This window comes from Ammospiza nelsoni, chromosome 8, assembly GCF_027579445.1.
Source record: "Ammospiza nelsoni isolate bAmmNel1 chromosome 8, bAmmNel1.pri, whole genome shotgun sequence".
Classification (NCBI taxonomy): domain Eukaryota; kingdom Metazoa; phylum Chordata; class Aves; order Passeriformes; family Passerellidae; genus Ammospiza; species Ammospiza nelsoni.
The window spans coordinates 17,609,926-17,632,714 of NC_080640.1; the positions used below are offsets into that span (position 1 = coordinate 17,609,926).

The window sequence follows — 22,789 nt, forward strand, 5'->3', positions numbered from 1 at the left end:
TTGCACTTAAACAGTAAAGAATGTCATTTTAATGTGTGTATTTTAATGAGCCACTTAATGCAAATTATTTATTTCACATCAAGGGTTTTTTCCTTGAATACTCTATTTTAGGTACCAGGGATTGGGTCCAACAGTGATTGTCTGTCCAGCTACTGTGTTGCATCAGTGGGTAAAAGAATTCCACACTTGGTGGCCTCCATTTAGAGTTGCTGTGCTCCATGAAACTGGTTCTTATACAAAGAGTAAGGTAATGATTGACATTCATTTTGTAATTCTTGAGGCCTTCTTATTTTTGTCACTAGCAAAAAAACAAAATCCCCTGTTGCTTAATTGCTTAATGCTTCTGTGTAGGAAAGGGCTTCTTGTGCCCTTTCTCTGAATGTATTAAAAGAACAAAAAGTTCATTGTCTTGTATAGATTTCATAGTAAATGGACTAAAAGAGGGTTGACATAGAATACATGTTTATTATGATGAAAACTTGTATTTCCTGAATAAATTAAACATAGTAACAGGTTTCTTGCTTGAGTTTTCCTTGTGCTGTAGTCCATGCTAAGAGTTTGACTAGACTGTTTGTACACCAGATAAATGCTTGTAGCAACTTGTGAATCCTCTTCTTGCATTTCTTTGCACTGTGTCATCACTATGTCATTGATCTGATATCTAATGTGTTTTGCATGCATGGATAATTTCTCTTCATTTGGTTGCTGTCAGTTGGTATCACTCAGTGTCATTTTCTTTAATGACAGAGTAACTTTGTTAGTTTACATTGTTTCAAGCATTGCCCTTTCTGTCTTTCAGTTTTCTTTGACAGTCTCTTCATATGCATGTTCTTAGTCTGTTGCTTAAGTTGGAAAGCTTGACTTCTCTGAAGTTTGAAACTTTGGTACATTGCAGGAACAAAACAAGGAAAACTTAGATTTTTATTTTCCCCATCATATTTCAAATGTTTAAATGAGTTTTCAGGATTCAGCAAAGCATTTTTAAATTTCTCTTTAAATATTTATTGAATTTCTTGTAATAACATTAAGATTATGTGGTGCTTAATTGCACTTGATTAAATGTATTCTGAAGTAATTGATGCAGTTACAGTACCTAGCAAAAAAAGGAGTAGCACACTCTAATGTGCTAATAGCTTCCTGTTGTTCAATTAACTTGGTGTGTTTTCAAGCCCTAAAAGTCTGTTGACCTCAATAACACGGTCACATGTCTTCCTAAATTAAATCATGTATGCTTATTTTGGGCTGTTTCTTAATTAATGGACTTGACAGACTGACTCAAATTTTTCCATCTGCAGGAATAGTAAAGTTTTCAAGATTTCACCTTCCCACTGTCATCCTTCAAATATATATTCAACAACTTAAAATTGAAGATGTAAGCACTTTTGAGCAGATTTAGAGAACTCAACCTAATGCCTTATCTTCTAAGAGTGTAACAGTGCTTTAAACAGGTGTCACTGATAAGGTCTTAACCACATGCACGTTTTTCTCCTAGATGCCTCTTAATCAGAGAAGAGCAAGCTAAAGTAAGGAAAAAAACAACTTTCCTGTTTTACTTCCCCTATACCTGCAGTAAAAGTTTGGTACTAATAAATTGGCATAAGTAACACTAGTACACTGAAAATATATCACATAAAATACAGGACAGGCGATTTACTCCTGCCTAGGATTTCTTTTCAAAATACATTATGAATATTTTAGTTCTGATCTTACAGCAATTCCCTCTGCTGATAAACTATGGTATTGCAGAAGACCACTTTTGCATGTCTTAACTTTGTAATGCTCGTCCAGGGACCATTCTGCCTTTGAGCTCTGGCATAAGACATAAAAGAATAAGTTAAGTTAAATAAATATTAAAAGAGTGGTTAAACTGCATAAGTTCTTTGAGATTAATTTTACTTAGCCAAAAGCCAACTCCCTGTTCACCTGTAGTCTCAGTGTGGCACAGGCTTGTTTGGAATTAACAGGCAATTCCAGGATTCACCTGTTCTATTTGTGTATCTTAGTTTATCCTAAAGTAAATGAGAAGAGTTTCATGTTGGACAGCTCCAGGAGAGGATTGAGGAACAGAACTTTGTTATCAGCTTTGGAGTCAGAAAGGTCATTTCAGCCTCTGAGGGGGCAATTTTCTGTACCAGTGGAGGAACATGATTGTCCTCCAGACTAAATGAATGTCAGACAGTAAAGATCTTAATGGATTTTGAGGACTACCTTATCCTGTAGTGGTTGACCAGCAGGTTGTGGTAAAACCCAGTATTGCAGCTTGTTCTCTACAAGTCTGTGAAAGAGGCATAGGTGATTTCTAAGGACAAAGATTAATTGTAAAACTATTGGATGAGAATTTCAGAGAAAAAGGGTTAAGCAATGACAGATATCCCATTAGGCAGGACAGTGTTTCATAGCAGAAACACACAACACCTGAAGTTTCGTATGATAAAATTTAAGTTGATGTTTTAGGTGAGATGGATGGATGTAATTTTTCCCATAACATTGTCAGGAATCCTGAAATCTTCTCAAATGCTAAATCTTTCAATATTGGTGGAATAACACAGTTTTAGGAATAGGCATTTTCTGGTGTACCTTCTAAGATGCACATGCATTGATGCAAGAGCCTGTCTCCCAGCTCTTCAAAGGTGCCCACAGAAGTATTTCACTTGACAGTGAAGAGTAGGGAAGACATCTGTTCTGATTGCTTCATCATAAATTGATTCTAGGCAGTACTTCCAAAGCTGTTCAGTTAGTGACACTTCTTTAGTGTTACAAATGGACTTTGAGCAACATGGTAAGTGAACGGTTCTCTGATTTTTACTTTTTTACCAGTCTGTTCTGGTTTTCTTTGCAGGCAGTTATAGGATCTTCACATGAATAGTGTGAAATAACAGCCTGAATTTTGAGCACCAGATTGGCTGCAAATCTTGTCAGCCTGTTTCAGCTCGGTCATTGAGAAATTTCACTGCTATAATATTTGTGGAGTTTTTAGCATATGCAAAGCTTCAAAAGAGACACTCATTCTTTTTCTAAAATGACAGTGGTAGAAAATTTTGACAGTAAAGGAGGGAAGTATAAATTTCCCATTTCACTCTTTGGACTATGACTAATGCCCTTCAGCTATCTAGGGGCAGGCAGTTTGATATTTTAGATGATGGAAGGAAAACACAGTAGCAAACTGGAGAGATTTCCAAGACTTCAGAGCTTGTTTAAGGCATTCAGATGAAATGTAAAACTTGCTCTTTTTAAAAGTTATTATTATTTGTGATTACAAAGGTTATTTAGCTTTTCTAGGATGATAAATGTGCTTAAGTTGGAGCAGTAGGTGGAATCAGATTTTAAGTAATAGCCTTCCCCTGTAAAGTCAGCTTTCAGTTTGAACAAGGTATAGCATTTATGGCTAAATGTCCTGAAGTGCTGTCTTATGCTATTAAGCTCCTACCATGGTTTGTTCTGTTGTTTTAAAACTTCTGTTGGCACATGAGCATTTGTAAATCATAGAATGTAAGAGGCAACATGAACTTTGGTGATGGTGTTTAACATATCACATATGGAAGGAGGCTGTATTTTGTAAGTCTGAACTTTTAATTTCCTAATCTTTAGAAGAGGTATCACTGAGGTTAACAATTCCTGCTGATGTTAGTCACGTACTGTTTGTAAATGTGTAACTTTGCATTCCCTTATTCTGGTCAAATGCAGGACACACAATGCAGCCCTAGAAAGTAATTGTCAAGTTCATGATGCTTGCAGCTGTGAAACCATCTACTTCAAGATGACTTTACACATGGAAAACTTTAGACCTTCTAGCCTCACAGTAGAGTCCATAATCTACATGTAGAAAAGTCAATTTCAGAGGTTGCAGTTACCTGTATGATTGCATATGGAACTTGTGTTTTAGGAAAAGGCTCTGAGTTAAGGACCAGACTCAGATAAAATGAGTATCATGCTCCAAGAAGTAGCATTCTTGTTGAATATGTAATAAGTGTTTTAGCTCTTTTTATTGCAACTTTTACATCATTAAAAATTATAATGTGTTCTTTCGAAGCCTCTTCGTGGTGCCATTTAGGATTTTTGTTGGGGCAAGAAAATAATAAAGAGGTTTTATATGTTGAATTTATGGATCCCCAGGCCCAGTGGTTGGTTATGAGATGGTGATAAGCCTGCTGAAGAATGCACTTTTGATTCACAAATTATATATGGTTGGATAAGTGACTAGATACTATCTCTGACTTCATGCTTGCTTCAAAGATAGCTGAATGTTTAGTGAAATTTGTAGCTGTCACTAGTCTATGTCTTTAAGTTCAGTTTTAACATACATATTTTGGTCTAAGAAAATTACCTTTTTTTTAATAACAATACATAAGAGTTCCGATTTCATGTCCTCTTAAATATTTTTAAAATACTGTCAAAAAAAGAAAAAAAATCTTACTTCTGTAAACATCAGTCCTAAAAATTGTCCTGTTTTTGTACCTTCAGAAAAACATTTGTAGGTACATTGAGGTATTAAGAGGAAAAAGAGCATTTGCTTAGAGATATGTCCTGAGAATAAATAATGAACCTTTTAGCTGTAAGAAATGGTGCTTGCCAAAATTCATCCAGTCTTTGTACATCTCCTGTGCTCCAGTGAAGACAAGGCAACGCCATCAACTTGCCACCTAAGGTTGGGAGAAAATACTGTCCCTGAACTGTAAAGGCCTGAAGTACTGTGCTAACCAAAAATGCAAGTTCATAATTACTCAATATACTCACATGTTCCTCTTATTCATTAGCATCAGATAAAGGCCAGAGTGCAGAATTTCAGAATTAGGTAACTGCTGTGTAATCTGGCATTAGTAGGATTTGACTCTCTCAAGCACACTTTTTTTAACTTAGTGTAACAGTGCATGACCTGAAATATTTCATTATAGTGTATTTCCAGAGAAAAAATAAAATTTAGACATGCCTTAATCTAACTAAATGAAGAAACTGTGGATTAAAGAAATTATATGTATATAAATTATATATATTGTGTGTGTTCGTATTTTATATTTTAATATATTTTATATGCAAAATATTGTAAAATAGCCTAAATTATAAAACACCACACCCTCAAGAGTTTGTATCCAATATTATACCCATTAGCATATTTTAAAATATTTAGAATTATTCCAAGAACAGCACTTAAAGGGAAGGCAACCTTGAAAAGGTACCCAATGCAGTAAAATGAGACTTAGTAATTGTTGTACTGTGAGTTGATAAAATTGTGTTCTTCTGTTTCTTCATTGTCAGCACAAATCCTTGTTTATTAAAAATTTAGCTTGAAGGAAACTTTAATTAATTACAGGTTCAGTAAATCCTGACTAGGATTCTGCCTTGGTGTGTTTACAATGAATGGCCTTCATGTGCCTGTGTTTCACTTCTGTTCTCTCTGCTCCCTGACAGCGTGATTTATGGCTGTTGTTTTCTACGAGTCCACTGTTTGCCCTCTAGGAGGGATTGGTCTCTTGAGCCTCCATAATAACAGCAGCACTTTCACAAAACATCTTTTAATGACAAGAGTGTAGCATTCTGTAAGTCAGGCTAATTGCAGACATACCCTATTAATTGCAAAAATTAGGAGAGGTTACATATTTTACAAGCTTTTAATTTTAAATCACCCGAGATGATTTGTCTTAAGTGTTTGGGTAGTGATGTCTACAATATTCTATGACAGACCATTCCTGAGACTTGAGAAAAGTTGCAGACTATGGATAATGTACCAGGTAGAATTAAGCTGTGGATGTCCACACCTGCAGAGAAATCCTGTTCTGTCTGTAATACAAATTATTCTAAAGATTACATATTCTCTTGAGACTCGTGATACCAACATTAAATAATGTGTTGTGGTTTTATCAGGAGATGATAATCAGAAAGCAGATATTCTTGAACAGTGAAAAGAATTTTTTGAATCTTGGGGTGTGTGTAAGTAATTTTACAGTAAAAGGTCATGGATATTGACACCATCTTACTTTTTGACATGGGTTTTTCTCTTTTGTTTGGTTTTTAATTGTTTTTTGTGGGCTGTGTTTTAATTAAAAGGCACTTCTAGTAATAAGGGGTTTGTCTTTACTTCAGCAAATTTAGTGGTGGTTGTACTTTCTGTTTTTCCCTTCTCATCATCTCTTGTTTAAGTCTTCTAGATTTATACATGGAGGATAACTGTAATAAAGATGAGTCCTGAACATTGTCAAAAATTATGTAGACTGTCCCTGCCCTACATAACTTGCAGCTAAAAAGGCTAGTAAAAACCTGGGGGAAGGTTAAAGCTTACCAGAGAAGCACAAAATTTGAAGATTGGTAGCAACTATGTTAGTCTTATAATGAGAAAATTTAGACAGAATTTAGGATTAAACAAATATATTTTTGTATTTGTTTTTCAGTATTTCACTTGTTTAATTTTCCTCTAACATTCTTGCTTGCAGTACACACAGCTGGGTTTGTGAAGCAAATACAGGAGAACTTGAAGAAACCCATTACCTTAATCAAATCCAATGTTTGCTTTTTCAGACATTGCCTTTAAAAAGTTGAAAATAAAAACCATTTTTTCCTTCTGACCAGGCTTTTGGTAAATTCTGATTTGCTGTAACACAGTATTCAAGTGCTTCATTCTTTCACAGATGAGCTAAGAATAATATAATCAAAATCTTGCATATTCTTATTTTCATTGCAAAGTAAATTATAGATCTGGTTTCATAATACTTTGTGTACATACCTTGGATAGCAAATCTGTGTGTGTGTAGGTCTGAGGATTCTGTCCCACTGACAATGTTCACCTTTTGTTTTTAGGTGAAATTAATTCATGAAATTGCTTCATGCCATGGGATTTTAATTACATCTTACTCGTACATTCGTCTGATGCAAGACAACATCCACACATATGATTGGCACTATGTCATTCTGGATGAGGGTCACAAAATCCGAAATCCAAATGCTGCAGTCACACTTGCATGCAAGCAGGTACTTTATAAAAAAGAAATGTATGTGCTCTGGAGGGAGGTTTCAATGTCTAGTAGCCTATCATAAAAATATATGTTTGATCATTAAAAAAGAATAAAAGCATACATCACAATGGTCTGTATTTGACTATTTAACTTACTTTACTTTTCTAATGAATTTACATGGGTAAATTTACACAAGTGTGGTAGAGGAAAAAAATTATAAATTTTAAATTGCATAGTAATTTACCAGTACTGATAAATGTCAGATTGCTGGTGTGAATTTTCTGCTAACAGTTTATGAACAATGTATTGCAGAAATCTGTTTTTTTCATGAGTGTGAGGCCACATATTTTGGCATGAGAATTTATTGTTGGTGAAGTTGAATATCCTCTGAAGTAGGAGGCAGGACACACCAGTAACCATGAAAATAACTTTCTTTTGGTTTTGTGGTTTTTATTAATAGTTCCGCACACCCCATCGAATCATCTTGTCTGGCTCCCCTATGCAAAATAACCTAAAGGAGCTCTGGTCCCTCTTTGACTTTATATTCCCAGGAAAATTGGGAACCCTCCCTGTGTTCATGGAGCAGTTTTCTGTCCCAATAACCATGGGAGGATATTGCAATGCCTCTCCTGTCCAGGTAAATGCATCCAACATATCATTTTGCTTGAAGGAAACTATTCCAGCTGTTACTGTTGTTTCTAAACCAACTTCTAAATGTACTTAATGCTGTATGTTTCTGGACACTAACCAGAAAAATGTGTGTATGCATTACTGCTGCTTGTGTAAAAAAATCATTCAACTGAGACTGTTTCATTTATACAGGAGTGCACTTTATATACAAGGTTTTCTTGTCAAAAGTCTTAAAGCTTAGGTCATTAAAAGTATTCTTTGATATGAAGATAAACAGATTGGAGTGGAAGGTGACTGATTCCACATTTTAATGTATTTAAATAGATCAAATATCAAGCTTTGGCAAATTATGCAGTAAGTAGAATTCTTAAAACCAGTTCAGAAACAGTTTTTATTTCAAAAAGGTAATTAGGTGTTGGAAGTCTGGAAGTAGATAAACTAATTTTGAAAGCAAAAAATTACTTGGGAAATTATTTTGAATAAGTGTCTATTAATCTTTGTAGTTGTGATTCTCAGATGACAGCTTAAATGTTTTTCTATTTTTAACTAGATAGCAAATAAATTGTCTGCATCATAATCTACAGACTAAGTTTCATATAAATACTATTAAATTTGTATCTTTCTAACTACTGTTTGTATCTTTCTAACTACTAACACAGTTTTTCCATGCATGCATTGCTGAAGTTTTATTTTCTTTTCAAGTTTAGGTACTTCTCTTGTATAAATATTAGTAATTTACTAAGTTGGCCTTTCAATTGTTTTTATATATCAATATTTTTTTTATTGTCTTGTTTTAATACAAATTCAGGTATTTTTAGCCATTATTACAGTTAATACAGTTAATACACACATCCATTACCCCTTATAGAACTGTATTCTCCATTTAGGGCCAGAGTGACTTTCAGTTTCTGTCATCATGGGGATTTTCTTGTACCGATTTTTTTTTTTAGATGTCTCAAGTGTGCACTAATCTTCACTTATTGTCTGGTAACCACCATCATTGCTGCAGGCTTCTTTTTTGATCCTTACTATATGTATTAGCACTTTTTCATGAGGATCTTGGTTTTGTACTGATTTATAGTCACTTCTTTCTTTGGTTTCTAAATTAAATATCTTATTTTGGTCTCTTTTAAAGACAAATCTGATGTATCTGAGGAAGCCTTACTTACTCAGTTTTATTGTTGCTAACATGAATTTTATTGCAATTCATGTTGTGTTGAACATGTAACTATAGATTTTATTTCTTTTTATTTTATTTTTTAAATTTTAAATTTTTTATTACCTAATTTTATTAGTATTTTCCTATTGCTGATTATATAATTTTGCTAGTTGCTAGAATTAATATCAAGAACCAAAATACAACTTGTGCCTTTTCTTCCTTTTTTCAGGTAAAAACTGCATACAAGTGTGCCTGTGTGTTACGGGACACCATAAACCCCTACTTGCTGCGAAGAATGAAGGCTGATGTAAAAATGAGCCTTTCACTGCCAGATAAAAATGAACAGGTTTGCTTATTTTCACAACTAGATCTGAGTCCTCACTCTCCCCAAAACTCAGTCTTTGATGAAAATGTGGAGATAATTTGTGCTAGTAGCAGATAAAGTGGTGGTTTAACTAAAGATAAGGAGCAGAGCTTTCAAGATTCATATTCTTTCATGATTGTACTGAGTATTAAATTACTGCTGTCTTGCAGGGTCTGTATGAGTTCACTTATCTAAAAAGTAAAGGGTAGATGAAGTGTAGTCAGGGCTACTTAATGCTGTCCCCTTGGGTCTCAAGTGCATTGAAATGAGTTGTCTGTCTGTTTCCTTTTTTTACAGCAGGAAACAATTCAGCATTGTTTCCTGTCGTAGAAAGATTAATTTGGGCAGCAAATAATACAGAAATACTTGCTGGCAGTTGTTCATATTGCAAGCTAGCTGGCCTATACATTATAATAAATTTTCAAAATATTAGGCTTGTGGTGTCAAATTTGTTTGCTCTACTACAAAGTGGAACGTTTCTTTAGGAAACATTTTCATTCAAAGTAGAGGAGGTGGAAGGTATTGGTTAACAGAAATTCCTACAAATAGTCACTTGTAATTATTTTAGCTTCTTCTTCAGGTTTCAGTGCTTCAGGAATTTATGTTCTGTTCTGACTCCTTCCTGTCTTCCCACTTTAAAGAGAAGTAGACATGTTAAGTCTTTGTAAAACATTGCTGAAAGGTACATAATAAATAAATAGGCCATACTGTGTATATGCAGCCTAATGATCTTTTTTTAACTAATTTTTTAATTTCTGTATACTATTTTTAACCAACTTCTTAATATCTAGATATCAAAAGAATGTGATCATAGACAGTTTAAATAAATTTGATTTTTGCTCTTGCCAGTCACAGGGCACTACATCAGTTTGATATAGAGCATAATATTGGGTGCCTTGCAGGATGCAAGGAAGTGATTTTGTTCAATTTTAGCCCATCAGAGCACCTGAGAAATCATTATATTTCATGCTTAAGGTCTAAAGACAGGACAGACCACATCTGCTAAACTTCTAAAAATTTGCAAGTTGTAAGGGAGGTGACAGATGCACAATGGAAAGAGTTGACTATAAACAGCTTTGAGAGAATGCTAACATTGCACAGTTCTAGTTTTACCTCATTAAAACTAGAAAATGGCAGCACTTCCAAAACTAAAGTGATTTGAGAAGAAGATCTAACTACTGGGAAAGAGCACATAAAACCTCATGAAACTCATCTTAATGATCATGTTCATTCTCTAAATTATTTTTTTTTTATTTCTAGTGATTTCTGTGCAGTATCTTTTGACTTAGTTTTTTCTGTATGTCACACATCTCTGAACTTTCATTGTAGCACATGGTAAAATTCTGAAATTCCCACAGGTTGGGCTTGAGTGGTTGGTTTGTTTTGTAGGTCCTCTTTTGCCGTTTGACAGAGGAGCAGCGTCAAATCTATCAAAATTACATCAACTCTAAAGAAGTTTACCAGATTCTCAATGGAGACATGCAGGTGGGCATTAATAAGGATACTGACAGATATGGTTGGATGGATAAAATCATGGACTGGCCCTTGCACTCTTCTAGCTGAATTCTGAGCAGTAGGGGAAGCAAACACAGTGATCTCTATTCAGTTTTTGTAGTTGTCTGGTTTTTTTCTCAGAAATGTTAGATGAAATATGTTTGAGTTAGTGATCCATATGTAGTGACATGACCAGATAAAAGTAGGAATGTAATGAGCTTCCCAGTATGTTTGTGATCTTGGGAACAAATTCTGGCTTTTTGGATGACCTGTTGTAGGTAACTGTATTCATGCTTTTAACCAATTGCCCAAGTGAAACAAAGGAAAAGCATAGTTACTTCTGGGAGTACAATTCAGGTGTGATAACTTTGCTATGATTTCACAGTATTAACAGAAAGCAGAGCAAATAAGCAAACAGCCTTGTTACTGTCTGACTAGTCACTTCTCAACATCTTCAGCCTCCATCCTCATGATGTAAGTGTTGAAATTGCTGTGGCCAAGTGGAAGGCATAATTGGCTGCTGCTGCCTGTGTAGAATCTGCTGTGGAATCCTCCATTGCACACATCTGGTTTGTTTGACATTTTTATGCATGCAATGGATGTGTCTCCCTTCCATTTTAGCCCTTGTTTGTAGGAGGAGAGATATTATGTGTTGGCTATAATGTGTAGTTCACCATATTTTCTTGTCTTGTGAGCTGTGAAATCCATTCTCTCTGCATACCCAGGGGCTCCAGTCACCGGTATGGTCAGCATGGCCATGTATATTGCAGTCCCATACACAGAACACATTGACCTTTTTACTGTTTTGACTTTTTTTAATTTACCAGATCTCACAAAGGTATAGAGGACAAGTTTTTTCAAGTGCATAGCCATTTTAGTTATCCCAGTGAAAATTTCTTTAAGGAGCTTGTTCTTTTAGAGATGACTCGTACAAGACTCTGCAGAAATTTACCTAAGATGTTACAAAATGGGCTATCATATTTACTAGGGATCTGAAAATTTTGAACAGGAAATGTCAATGCTTTTATTAGATATTCTGTGATGACAACAGCAAATTCCAGCTGAAAAACAGCATTGTAAAAACAAACCATAAATTATGAGCAGGCTCATCCAGCTTGTAGTGCTAAAAGATTGAGGGATTCATTGTTTCAAGCTAGTTCATTTTTCAGAATATTCAGAAGTATAAATAACACTTATAATATTATTGAATTAATAACTGAATAGAACTCTCCTAACATGGCCTCAAAAGTGGTAATTTCAGTTTTATATATTTGTTGAAATATGTTAATTCATTTATTCTTTGTTATCTTGCATTCTGGTGGACATACTGACTATCCTAAGGTCTGTCTTAAGTTACCTGCTAATATGATAGGAGTTGGAAGGAAAGACATGATAATTTCATTGTTTCAAGAAACAAATTCATGGCATTTTTCCTTTTGAGTGAGAAAAACATGGCCTAACAGCTAGGTAAAGACTGGTTTTACTAGTGTGGATATTGTTGCAGAATTCCCTTAACAGGATAGGCTCCCAAGTACATAAAATTTCAATCACTTTCTTTTGTACTAATTTTTCCTAAAACTTTCCCTTAAGCAAGTATTAGCATGAAAACATTATTAAAAATAAACATTAATGGTTAGTGGATTAATCTATTGCTCTTTTTTTTTTTTCCACAAGCCATAAAGACAAGTATTTGTCATGAAAAAAGAAATATTTTTCTCTTGTATTCTTTAGATTCTCCTAGGACTATCAACTTTGAGAAAGATTTGCAATCACCCTGACTTCGTTGCTGATAGTCCCAGACTTTTGAAGAGTGTGCCAGATGCTGAAGCAGAGGATCCAAATCAGTTTGGATATTGGAAACGTTCTGGAAAAATGATAGTGGTAGAATCCTTGCTGAAAATATGGCACAAACAAGGTCACAGAGTGCTGTTTTTTACTCAGTCAAGACAGGTAAGATGAGCTAATTGTTTTTAGTTTTAGCTATTACTATTACTTAAAATGTGTGTGAGAGTTCCAAAAAATGTGTAAGTAGAACCACCTTTTGTAGTGTCTTTCTCATAAAATCAGTGTCTTACTGACAAAGTTACTGAAATGACTGGTGTCTTTGGAATAATCAGTGACCAGTTCCCAAACTCAGTAAGCTTTACTGAAATGACACAGCATTGTGGCAGTGGCCCAGTTTCAATACACTGTGTCAAAGCTGTTTCAGCTGTGCCCACATGGTCCCAGGCTGTCCCTGCTGTGTAGTTCCAGGACACAGTTGGTGTCACTTTGCATGCTCTGTGTGGTGCCTGTGCACCTCTGATCCTCAGGATTGCTCCCTTTGGGACAGTGGCACAGACACTGACCTTTGTTTTCCCTGTGTACTCACAGTTTTGTCTTCCTTCTGTGGATTTCCTTGGGGTGCTGCACACCAGCCCATTTAATTAACTTGAAGCCATGGCCCTGGACTTCCAAACCAAGCTCAAATATTCCGCTGCATTCAGCTGTGAATTTTTTTTGCCCCATTTACATAAGTTGGTTTTCTGTCATTTAAGAAAATGTTTCAAGTTTTTCATTGTTTGTTTGATTGACACTGCAGTTAGTGCTAGAAATTCTTACAGGTTCATCATACAGATGCTCAGTCTTCACATCTGGATTTCATTAAATCTTTTCCATCACCACAGATGATGCAGATACTTGAAGTCTTTGTGAGATACAGAAACTATTCCTACCTCAGGATGGATGGCACCACAGCAGTAGCTTCCAGACAGCCTCTTGTAACAAAATACAATGAGGTGAGATGTTCCATCCCACACATGAATACATACTAATGAGTATGATCGAGTTCTTCCATTCCTTTTTGTTCTATTTTTAAATATACTTCTTCAGGTTGGAGACCCAAAACTGAGGAGTTCAGGGAAATGAAACCCCTGTATTTGTGAGAGAGGGGAAAATGTAATCTCTTATTTCATAAAGTTGGGTTTTCTGCTAAGGAAAGAAACACATTTGAGAAGGGGGAAAAGCAGTTTTATTGGATAACAGTAAATGAAATTTAGATCAGACTAGTTGTATTTGTCAAAAGAAATACTAGACAAGCAAGGAAATGTGTTTCTTCTCTTGGCTTCCTTTGCATCTTTGCATATAATGCTGATAAAATAAGCCAGGAAGATTTTTTTTAATGTTACATTTTGCTGTTTCTTGCTTTAGTAAATTCTCTCTTGTGTCATAGGACAAATCCATATTTCTTTTTCTTCTAACAACTCGTGTTGGTGGCATTGGAGTTAACTTGGTTGGTGCTGACCGGGTTATTATTTATGATCCTGACTGGAATCCCAGTGTAGACACACAGGTGAGTTTGATTTATTACATTCCATTTACCAGCTGAGTTGGAATAAAACTGAAGCTGAAATGACATTTATCTCCTCAAATAATGTTAAAGCACTATGTTGCTCTTTCCTAAGTTGCTGTTCCCAGCAATGGTCACTTAGGGTGCAGCTCCACATTATGATTACTCTTGTGGCAAAGCCAATTTAAGTGGTTCCCACCACATCCCCTATATGCTGTTATACCTTACCACTCTTCAGTCCTGTTGATTCATGTAGTCAGTTACAGTGCAGTCAAACAAACAGTTCAAATGGCCTGTGTTTTTAAAATAAATAAACCAGATGTTTCTGAAGGGAAAGTACAGCTGTGCAAGCTCTTGAACAGGCAGGACTGTCGGTGGTGACAATGCAGGGTGAGAAGAGGAGAGCAGATGCTGCTCAAATTGACTTTCTCACTAGATAATGATATGTAGCTGTGACCTTAGAGAGCTGCTCTAAGCTTTTAGAAGTTGTTCATTATCTCATCTTATCTCACAGTGTGGTAAGCAATATAACTGCTACATGATTTATCAAATCATGTAGCAGTTATATTGTGCTTACAAGTTTGAGAGGAAAAAGCTTTTTTATAGAAATGCTATGTAGCTCTGAGATCTGCAAGTGTCTGACTTACACTGCTCTGTATAGTGGTTGGTTCAAGATGTTTGTAGGAAAGATTTCATTTAAGTTAAAGAAGAAAAGTTCAAAGGAAAGGTGTGTATTAACACTCTATTGGGAAATTTCCTTCTGGAATAAGTTTATGTAAAGTACATATTCTAGATAAAAGTTCTGATCTTAACATAATCTATGTATTGGTAATTTTTGCATAGATTGGTACAATTGGAGACTTTCTAGATCTTTTTCCTCTCTTGCTGAGTTAATTATCGTATGCTCTAGAAATGCCATTTCTTGAAGTATTTGTTAAATGTCCAAGCTAAGTTTGAAAGTGTGTTATCATTGTCTCTCTGCCAGCCACGTTGGAGAGGCTCATATCTGGTAACCAAACCTTTGTGTTCCAGGCTCGGGAACGTGCTTGGAGGATAGGCCAGAAGAAAGAGGTGACTGTGTATAGGCTGCTCACTGCAGGGACCATTGAGGAGAAGATATACCACAGGTCAGTCAGAAGGATTTCTTGGATATAGCTGCATGCTCAGGAAACTGCTTTTAGCAAGTCCAAGGTGGTGGAACAGTGACATAACTGTGCATGTCCACACATTGCTTCTAATCCCCAACCTTGGTCATGGTGGGCACACCATGGAAAACTTCTGAAAGTTTCTACTGAGAAATGGAGAACCTTTTTCTTGTACTAGACTTCCAGCTGTACTGCTCCATCCCTAGCAGCAAGACACATGTGCTAAATTTACCTTACCAGTCTGTTCCAGCAGCTGTGTCCAGCACATCCAGAATTCCCTGTAAAACATAGTATGAGGCATAGACAGAAAACAGTGAGCACCTTATTCACAACATGAGACTCAAATAGTCTGAAATGCAAATTCAAATCATCAAGTTCTTTATATTCTCCTTGGGATGTATCAAGATGTATGTGGTACATAGATCTATTTACTACTGTGCAAACCCAATTTGATTTTATTCCCAATTCATTCCAAAGTGAAAGAATTAAATCCCAATAACTACCAGTCATATTCATGTTATTTATTCCAAAGTGTAGCTAAAGCCTTTGAAGTGCTTGTATTTCAAAATCAATGAAATCTTTCTGGTTTGCTTTGCCATTCAGCTTTCTCAGTAGTTAGCTTCACTCACATGAATTCCAGATGAATGTACATGGGAATCCTGTGTCTGGACTTCATTCTTCAGAACTGAAATACCTTCTTGGAAAATTCAGAAGAACAAAAAGCTCTAAATCATGAAATGCCCATGCTTACTGTTTTCCTGTGTTCTCTTGCCTGTAAATGAAAACTTAGTTTTTTGACCACTGAATTTAAAAATATTTTCCTAGCCTAATCTCAGCAGAACCAAAAGTGTGATAAAACTGTTGGAAAGAACTATTTCCAGTTCTATTTAGGGATGTACTTTTTGTACAGAATAAAACAGCTTTTGCTTTAGGCACTATATACTACAGACATGGCATAGAAGCAGTTTTACCAATACTAGAAGATTCTTGCAGTGTTGTACAGATTTGTTCCTTTTGGTCCTCTGTAGGTGGGCTCTTTTCTTCTCAGCCACAAGTCTGATTCCCCTTTTCAGTGTCTGTCATACAGTCATCACCATCAGACTGAGCTACTCTGCTGCTTTTGTTTCCTCCAATCAATTGAACCCATAAAAACAACATTTTTTTTTTTTTCAGGAGCGTTCTGTTTATTTTATTGTTACATATGCAAGCTTTTCAATTTTAATGGACAAAAAAGTTCTAGCTGTGAAGTTATTTATTGCTTAGTTAAGGGATGCCTCATAGGACATCTCAGGATAGTGGTTACCTGTTGTGTTATGGGGTTGTTGCAAAATAATAAATCCCTGTGTTTAACAATTTACTTGGTTGTTTGAAAGTTACTAACTCAAGATGGTCTTTTGGAAACTAACATCGTCTTCCCACTGCTTAATTGTTCTGCAGGGTAATGTTTGTGCTTATAGTTTTCTGTTTAAGTACTGTACTCAGTACTTAAACATCGCTAGACATTGTTTCATGCACCAAATATTTGTTTTCTTTTTTAGACAAATCTTCAAACAGTTTTTAACAAACAGAGTGCTGAAAGACCCTAAGCAGAATCGCTTCTTCAAATCCAATGACCTTTATGAACTATTTACTCTGAACAGCCCAGATGTGTCTCAGGGGACAGAAACAAGTGCAATTTTTGCAGGTACGTGGGGGGTTTTTTTCTGTTTGTTTGGAAGAAAAAATGTCTTAATTGTTTGTTAAATGGATACTAATTTTCTTCATCCCTCAGGTACTGGTTCAGATGTTCAAGTCCCAAAGCCACCTGCTAATGGCACTTCTAAATGTGATGTCCATCTTGCAGAAAGCAGCTCACACAAGAAGAAGAAATCCTCCAATTCCTATTCCACCACACACATGAAAGATTCTTCTTCTAAAGCAGTAGAGGCAAGTGAGGAAACCAAGGGAACCTCGGAAGCCTTTGACCAAAATAGCTACACGAAAGATAATGCACAAGCTGCTGCTGATACAAACTCATTCAATGAAAGCAAGGAGGAATGCTTGGAAAGTGATGAGAAATGCATGTCCCAGTCAGTGCCATGCAGTGCAGGCTCTGCAGAGAATGCAGAAGGTCTGACAGCAGATGATCTGGCTGGTGAGGGAGATGGTGCAGCTAATGCAGATGCCAGGACAGATCTCAGCCTCACTTGTGATGCAGCTAGCTCTTGGGAAAAACAGGATGCTAAAACTGAAGATGGGCAATTTGATAATAATCATTTTAAGTGCATCTCAAAAACAAAGCACAAGGTGGATGTGCTGTCACATGAGAGCCACAGAGATAAGTCTAAGAAGAAACATCACAAAGATGCCAAATTTGAAGGAAAGCGCATTCCTCATCTAGTGAAACAAAAGCAATACAGAAGGGAGAACAGTGAAGAGCAGGACTCAAAGAAAAATGATGACTATGTCTTGCAGAAACTTTTCAAAAAATCAGGTAACAGTTGTTGTTTGGCTGCTGACTAAACAGATGTATATAAAACCTATGCAAATGAGGGAAAGAGCAGATCTGTTACTCTGATGGTTAGAGCTGCAATAAAAACCATGTTCATTCTGTTACTTTAGTGAAAGTTAAAATGTTCATTGTTTAAATTTAATTTAAATTTAATTCCAGTTGACTTTAATTCCAGTTACAAATTTGCTAATTACCTTGGCACAAACTGTTTAGAGAGATCTGCATTTCTGGATATAGAAGTATATGCAGTGTTTCTCCTGGATATTTCCAGGATGTAATCCACCTTCATTTACACAAGGATTTCACTTCTGCCTGTCCTGTCCATAACAATGGAAATGATCAATTTGCCCACATAATTGCCAGGTCTGTTGTGAATAATGACCTCATCAGCACACCAGAAGTGATTTGCTGTCAGATTGATTACTTAACTGATAAAGAAGGGGGTTCTCTCATTAGAAATTACTATACTGATGTACTTAATATAATTACCCTGAAGAAGGAAAAATGCAATTGTGGCATTCACTTAAAAAGTGAGTATTTGATTTTCACAGAAATTAAGAAATGTCCTCCTTCACCTTTTTTGTCCTCTGGTTTTAGGGGTACACAGTGTTATGAAGCATGATGCCATTATGGATGCCTCCAATGCAGATCATGTGCTGGAGGAGGCAGAAGCGAGCAGAGTGGCCCAGGACGCCTTGAGAGCCCTGAGACTCTCTCGTCAGCAGTGTTTAGGAGCTGCTTCTGGTGTGCCAACCTGGACAGGCACGAGTGGACTCTCAGGTGCACCATCAGGAATAAAGTGAGTTCAGTTCTCACTCTGCTTTCCCAAAACCAGAGGAGTTGCATAGGATGTTAAAGATATACATTTTTTGTCTTAGTATTTGCAGTAACTTGTATCAGTCATGCATGTTTTATATTTAACATAGACATGAAAGCATATTACAAGCATAGGTAGTCCATTCTGAAGTACAAAGAAAGCATTATTGTTGCACAGAAGAAGAGAGAACTTAGTAGAGGGCTCTTGAGAACCCTAAAACAAAAACCCAGTCTGTCTTTGAAAAACTGTCATAGTCATTTTGAGAAGGATGTTTCATAGAGTTAATTCTTTCATGCGTTTTTAGGAGTCGGTTTGGCCAAAAAAGAAACTCCATGCTGCTTTCTTCACATTCCACTTGTGCATCAGCTTCAAAGAAGCAGAAGGTAAGAAGCAGAAGCTAACATTTTAGTTTTAATAGCTGATATATGTGAATTGTTATGATTTATGTGATAAATCCGACTTAGATGTGTCATACACATTTGTTGTATGATTATATAGAATTCTAGAATTTTTATTTACCTGTGATTCTGATTTTTTGTTTTGATGAAGTGTAGTTAGGTACAGCAGTCACAAATTGCACCATGGTTTGCTTATCTGTCTCAAAACCAGCAACGCTTTTCTTTTGCTTCTTAAGTTCTAAAATTGAGACCAGAATACATCACCTCTTTATGGTATATTTCAGATGACCAAGTGGTGTATTTGTTATTTAGGTCTAAACAACAGGCAGATTTTGTTTAATAAATTCTGTGGGTCTCAAAATGCAATTTTCCCCATAGTCTGTGTGTTTATTTGCAGGATGGAGATACAATAAAGAAACAAAATATAAGGAAGTCTAGTTCCAGTGAGCACTTCAATGGAAAATCTGGAGAATCGTCATCCAGTGCTCTGGACTCTTCATCTTTATTAGCTCGTATGAGGGCAAGAAACCACCTTGTTTTACCACAGCAGACAAGGGATGAGGGCGATGAGAACCATCAGCCAGCACCCGCCCCAGTCCCGGGTTCCACGGAGTACGATGAGCTGCTCGTGGATCTGCGGAACTTCCTGGCGTTCCAGGCCCGCGTGGACGGCGAGGCCAGCACCCGGGAGCTGCTGCAGGAGTTTGAGTCCAAGCTGCCTGCAGAGCACTCGTGCGTCTTCAGAGAGCTGCTCCGCAACATCTGCACCTTCCACAGGAGCCCCAACGGGGAAGGGGTCTGGAGGCTAAAGCCGGAATTCCGGTGACCCTCCATCAGTGAAGGCGCCTCTCTGTACAGCTGAGCACCGTTCTCCTCTCTAAGGAGAAACACTGTGTGACTTGGAAAATTTTGAAGTATTTTGTATTCCTGAATACAGTCAGTGGTGCAGGACTTGTTGCAGGCTTAAAGCTAACTTACTTTCTGATTTATACTATTTATATAAAAATGCCATCTACCTCATAGATGAAACAATACAAACTATCAGCACCTTTTCTTCAAAAGAAATCTTAATATAAATGGGGTGAAGAGCATATACTGACCTTTTATTACAATAAGATCCATGGATGTTACCGTGGATTGTAAGTCTTTGATTTCTGTGAAATTTTGGAAAACTACTTCCTTGATTTCCTGTTTATTACTTGAATGGCCATAGGGCACACAGTGTGCCATCAAAAAAGAAAAAAAAGGGCAGAGGGGAGATGATTGTAGTTAGCATGAGAGGTTCACTTGTACTGACAAGTGCATCAGAATAATTTTCTGTAACTTGCATCAGTATTGAGAATTTTGTTGTAATGTTTTACTAACTCGGGAAATAATTCTAATGCCATGGATGTTTAATCACAAAAAGTTGAAAGTGTAGCAGGATATTGAGTTAACTGACAATTGACAATTATGGAAAACTTACTAAATTCCAGAGCACCCATTAACACCATCATCAGCAATCCAGTTACAATCCCATATACCACTGGCAATTGTTTGCTCTACAGTATTTTTTAAAACTGAGGAGACAGTAACTGTTATGTTTGTCACAGGTTGTGGACTTACTAAGTGTTCATATGTTTCACTGTGATTTATGGCCAGTTACCTCCCACCACTTAAAATTTGATACCTTGATATAGACTGGAGTGTTAGCTGGTCAGAGGGGGAAGGGTGTCACTGTGTTTTACTCACCATAATCATTTTTGGGCATAGTTGGAGCATATATCAGTGTTAGATGTCATTCATCTACGGGTAGGGAAAACTTGAACTTACCCAACTGTCAAGAGACTTTTAACACCAATTATTTGTAGCAAATCCAAGTACAACACTGGGTCTGTCTTCAGGGCACTCGTGTACTACAAAAGGTAATTTTAAAGTGGAAAATGTGGACAGATTTTGAGAAGAAAACCACATGGTTGCAGCAACATTGAATTACTGTATGGCTTAAACTAGGAATAGTTACCTATGCCTAATGTCCTTCCTATCCCTAAGCTATGGAAAGCTGAGCTAGTTTTAGCTTTTTTGTTCACTATGAAATTATCTTGTTTACTTTAAGTGGAAATATAAATATTCTAAGATGAATGGTGAAACAAGAATACAAACTTTCTTTTTGTAAAAAAAACCAACCTTTTAGAGACTTCCAATTGCTTTTCCTCTTATTTTTGCTCAGTGATAAAGGATCTGTAGAGATTTGCAAGAAATTATCCTTCTTGGCTTTTCAGAGGCTGGATTTAGACAGGACAGACAATTCAAGAATGTTTATTTTCCTAACAGCATTTGAAGATGGGACTTCTCATAACATCTCTTTCTCTGATCCCATTTATATTCACTTACATTCCCTCTTTCAAAAACAGGTGAAACAAGGAACTTGGGCTGCAACTGCTGTTGATATGACTTGAAATTCATCAGAAAAAGAGTAAAAACAAACCAATTTTCTGTTTTCTTCATATCTATGCAGACTGTGAATTGGTTTGGGTGTCATATCCCCATCTTTTATCCCAGCAACAAACCAGGAATTCAGCAGTCAGCAAAGTTGCTGTTGTCACCTTAGCTGTTAGTTTTGGTGTCCTGTTTTATTTAAACTCCCATTTTAAAGACATTATTCCTGTATACTAAGGAGACTTTGCAGCTTCTTGATCTGTTAATGTAAATAGACTTGCATGTACTTTTTATAAATTATTGGCTTTTATGGACTTATTAAAAAAGGAAAAACAAAAGTGTGTTCTAGAAGTCATTGGGCACTGGGAAGAATGGGCATTTTCTCCTATATGCTGTGCACTGACCAAATGATTCATATTATCTTTAATTGTATTTCCATTATCCATACAATTTCAAATTCCTAACTAGCTTTTTTCCAGTACTTGCATTTGTTGAAAATCTTTAAGGACTGAAGAAGTACTAATATAATACTCAAAAATATCTGTAAGTAGTTGATCTCAAAAGCATGTGATTAAAGATTTACTGATTTATAGATAAAAGATTTCCTAGACTATAATATAGCTACTATTCATTTTAATGTAGTAGAGTTATTTCAGAAAAATTCTACTTTCAGTCCATAAAACATCTGATTTTTGTTGATTTAGCTTTACCTGTGTAAAGTGAATTCCTTTCACATCTTCACAGAATACCTGAAGCAGTTCCTCACTAACAGTGTTGCATAGTTAAACAAATCTTGTATTTTAGCTGTCTCAGTTTCCAAGTACCCAGTGCTGTAGTTGGTAGTTTCTACTTTATTTGTGCATGATTCCAAAAATCACTTATGTGGAATGTGTGTGTTCTTATATTTTGTTTTCTTACCTCAGTAAAAAAAGGGGATAATGAAAAATCAAAATACAGATGTTAATTTAGGAATAAAGCTGGGAATAAAACCACTAAATCTTACTAATAAAAGATGTGTCAGCATGGAACAGTGATTATAAACTTAAATTTAAAAAAGCATACCACAAAGAACTACTGAAAATATCTTTCCTGTAAAGATGCTAAAAGCTGAACACCATGCTACTGTGGGATGTGACCTACCATCCACACAGCTGAGCAGACAAATACAGTTGAATAAAAATCTAGAAAGCTAAATAGCAAAAACTTTGATTTCTCAGTAAGCAGTTGTGGGAACTGTGTACACTGCCTAGGTAAAACCTGCTGAAATGATACTTTAACTGCAGAAGTTAAAACATCATAATTGTTCCTTTTGGTTTCAAGCCATATTTGTAAAGGGGAAGGTAAAAAAATCATCTTGCTTATGAAGATGTTTTCCCTTGTCCTCCCATCCCATCCTCCTTTTACATTATTCCAGGTGCTTACTCTCCTGTGTAAGTACTCTCCTTTGTTCAACCTTTTGTTGAAGATGTATAGCCAACCAACACATCTCTGGTATAGAACTAAATTTTGACATAGAGAAAAAAAGACTTAGCTAAAGGTTGTAGGCCTTTGACTTTTCTGGACAATAATGACCCACCACAAAAGAAATGTAAGTTGCTGAA

The 22,789-nt window shown here is 36.1% G+C and overlaps 1 protein-coding gene across 1 annotated transcript in view; it reads left to right on the forward strand.

Annotated features, from left to right (window-relative positions):
- The window catches only part of ERCC6 (ERCC excision repair 6, chromatin remodeling factor), a 43,130-nt gene extending 21,604 nt beyond the window's left edge, over positions 1-21,526 (forward strand). The window contains exons 7-20 of the mRNA XM_059477411.1: positions 112-247; positions 6,790-6,960; positions 7,405-7,581; positions 8,963-9,079; positions 10,487-10,582; positions 12,323-12,541; positions 13,258-13,368; positions 13,803-13,922; positions 14,952-15,046; positions 16,603-16,748; positions 16,836-17,537; positions 18,153-18,354; positions 18,677-18,755; positions 19,168-21,526. Of these exons, the coding sequence (XP_059333394.1) occupies positions 112-247; positions 6,790-6,960; positions 7,405-7,581; positions 8,963-9,079; positions 10,487-10,582; positions 12,323-12,541; positions 13,258-13,368; positions 13,803-13,922; positions 14,952-15,046; positions 16,603-16,748; positions 16,836-17,537; positions 18,153-18,354; positions 18,677-18,755; positions 19,168-19,596 (2,800 nt within the window). The 3' untranslated portion in view covers positions 19,597-21,526. The remainder of the gene's footprint in view (positions 1-111; positions 248-6,789; positions 6,961-7,404; positions 7,582-8,962; positions 9,080-10,486; positions 10,583-12,322; positions 12,542-13,257; positions 13,369-13,802; positions 13,923-14,951; positions 15,047-16,602; positions 16,749-16,835; positions 17,538-18,152; positions 18,355-18,676; positions 18,756-19,167) is intronic.
- Positions 21,527-22,789: the final 1,263 nt, after the last annotated feature.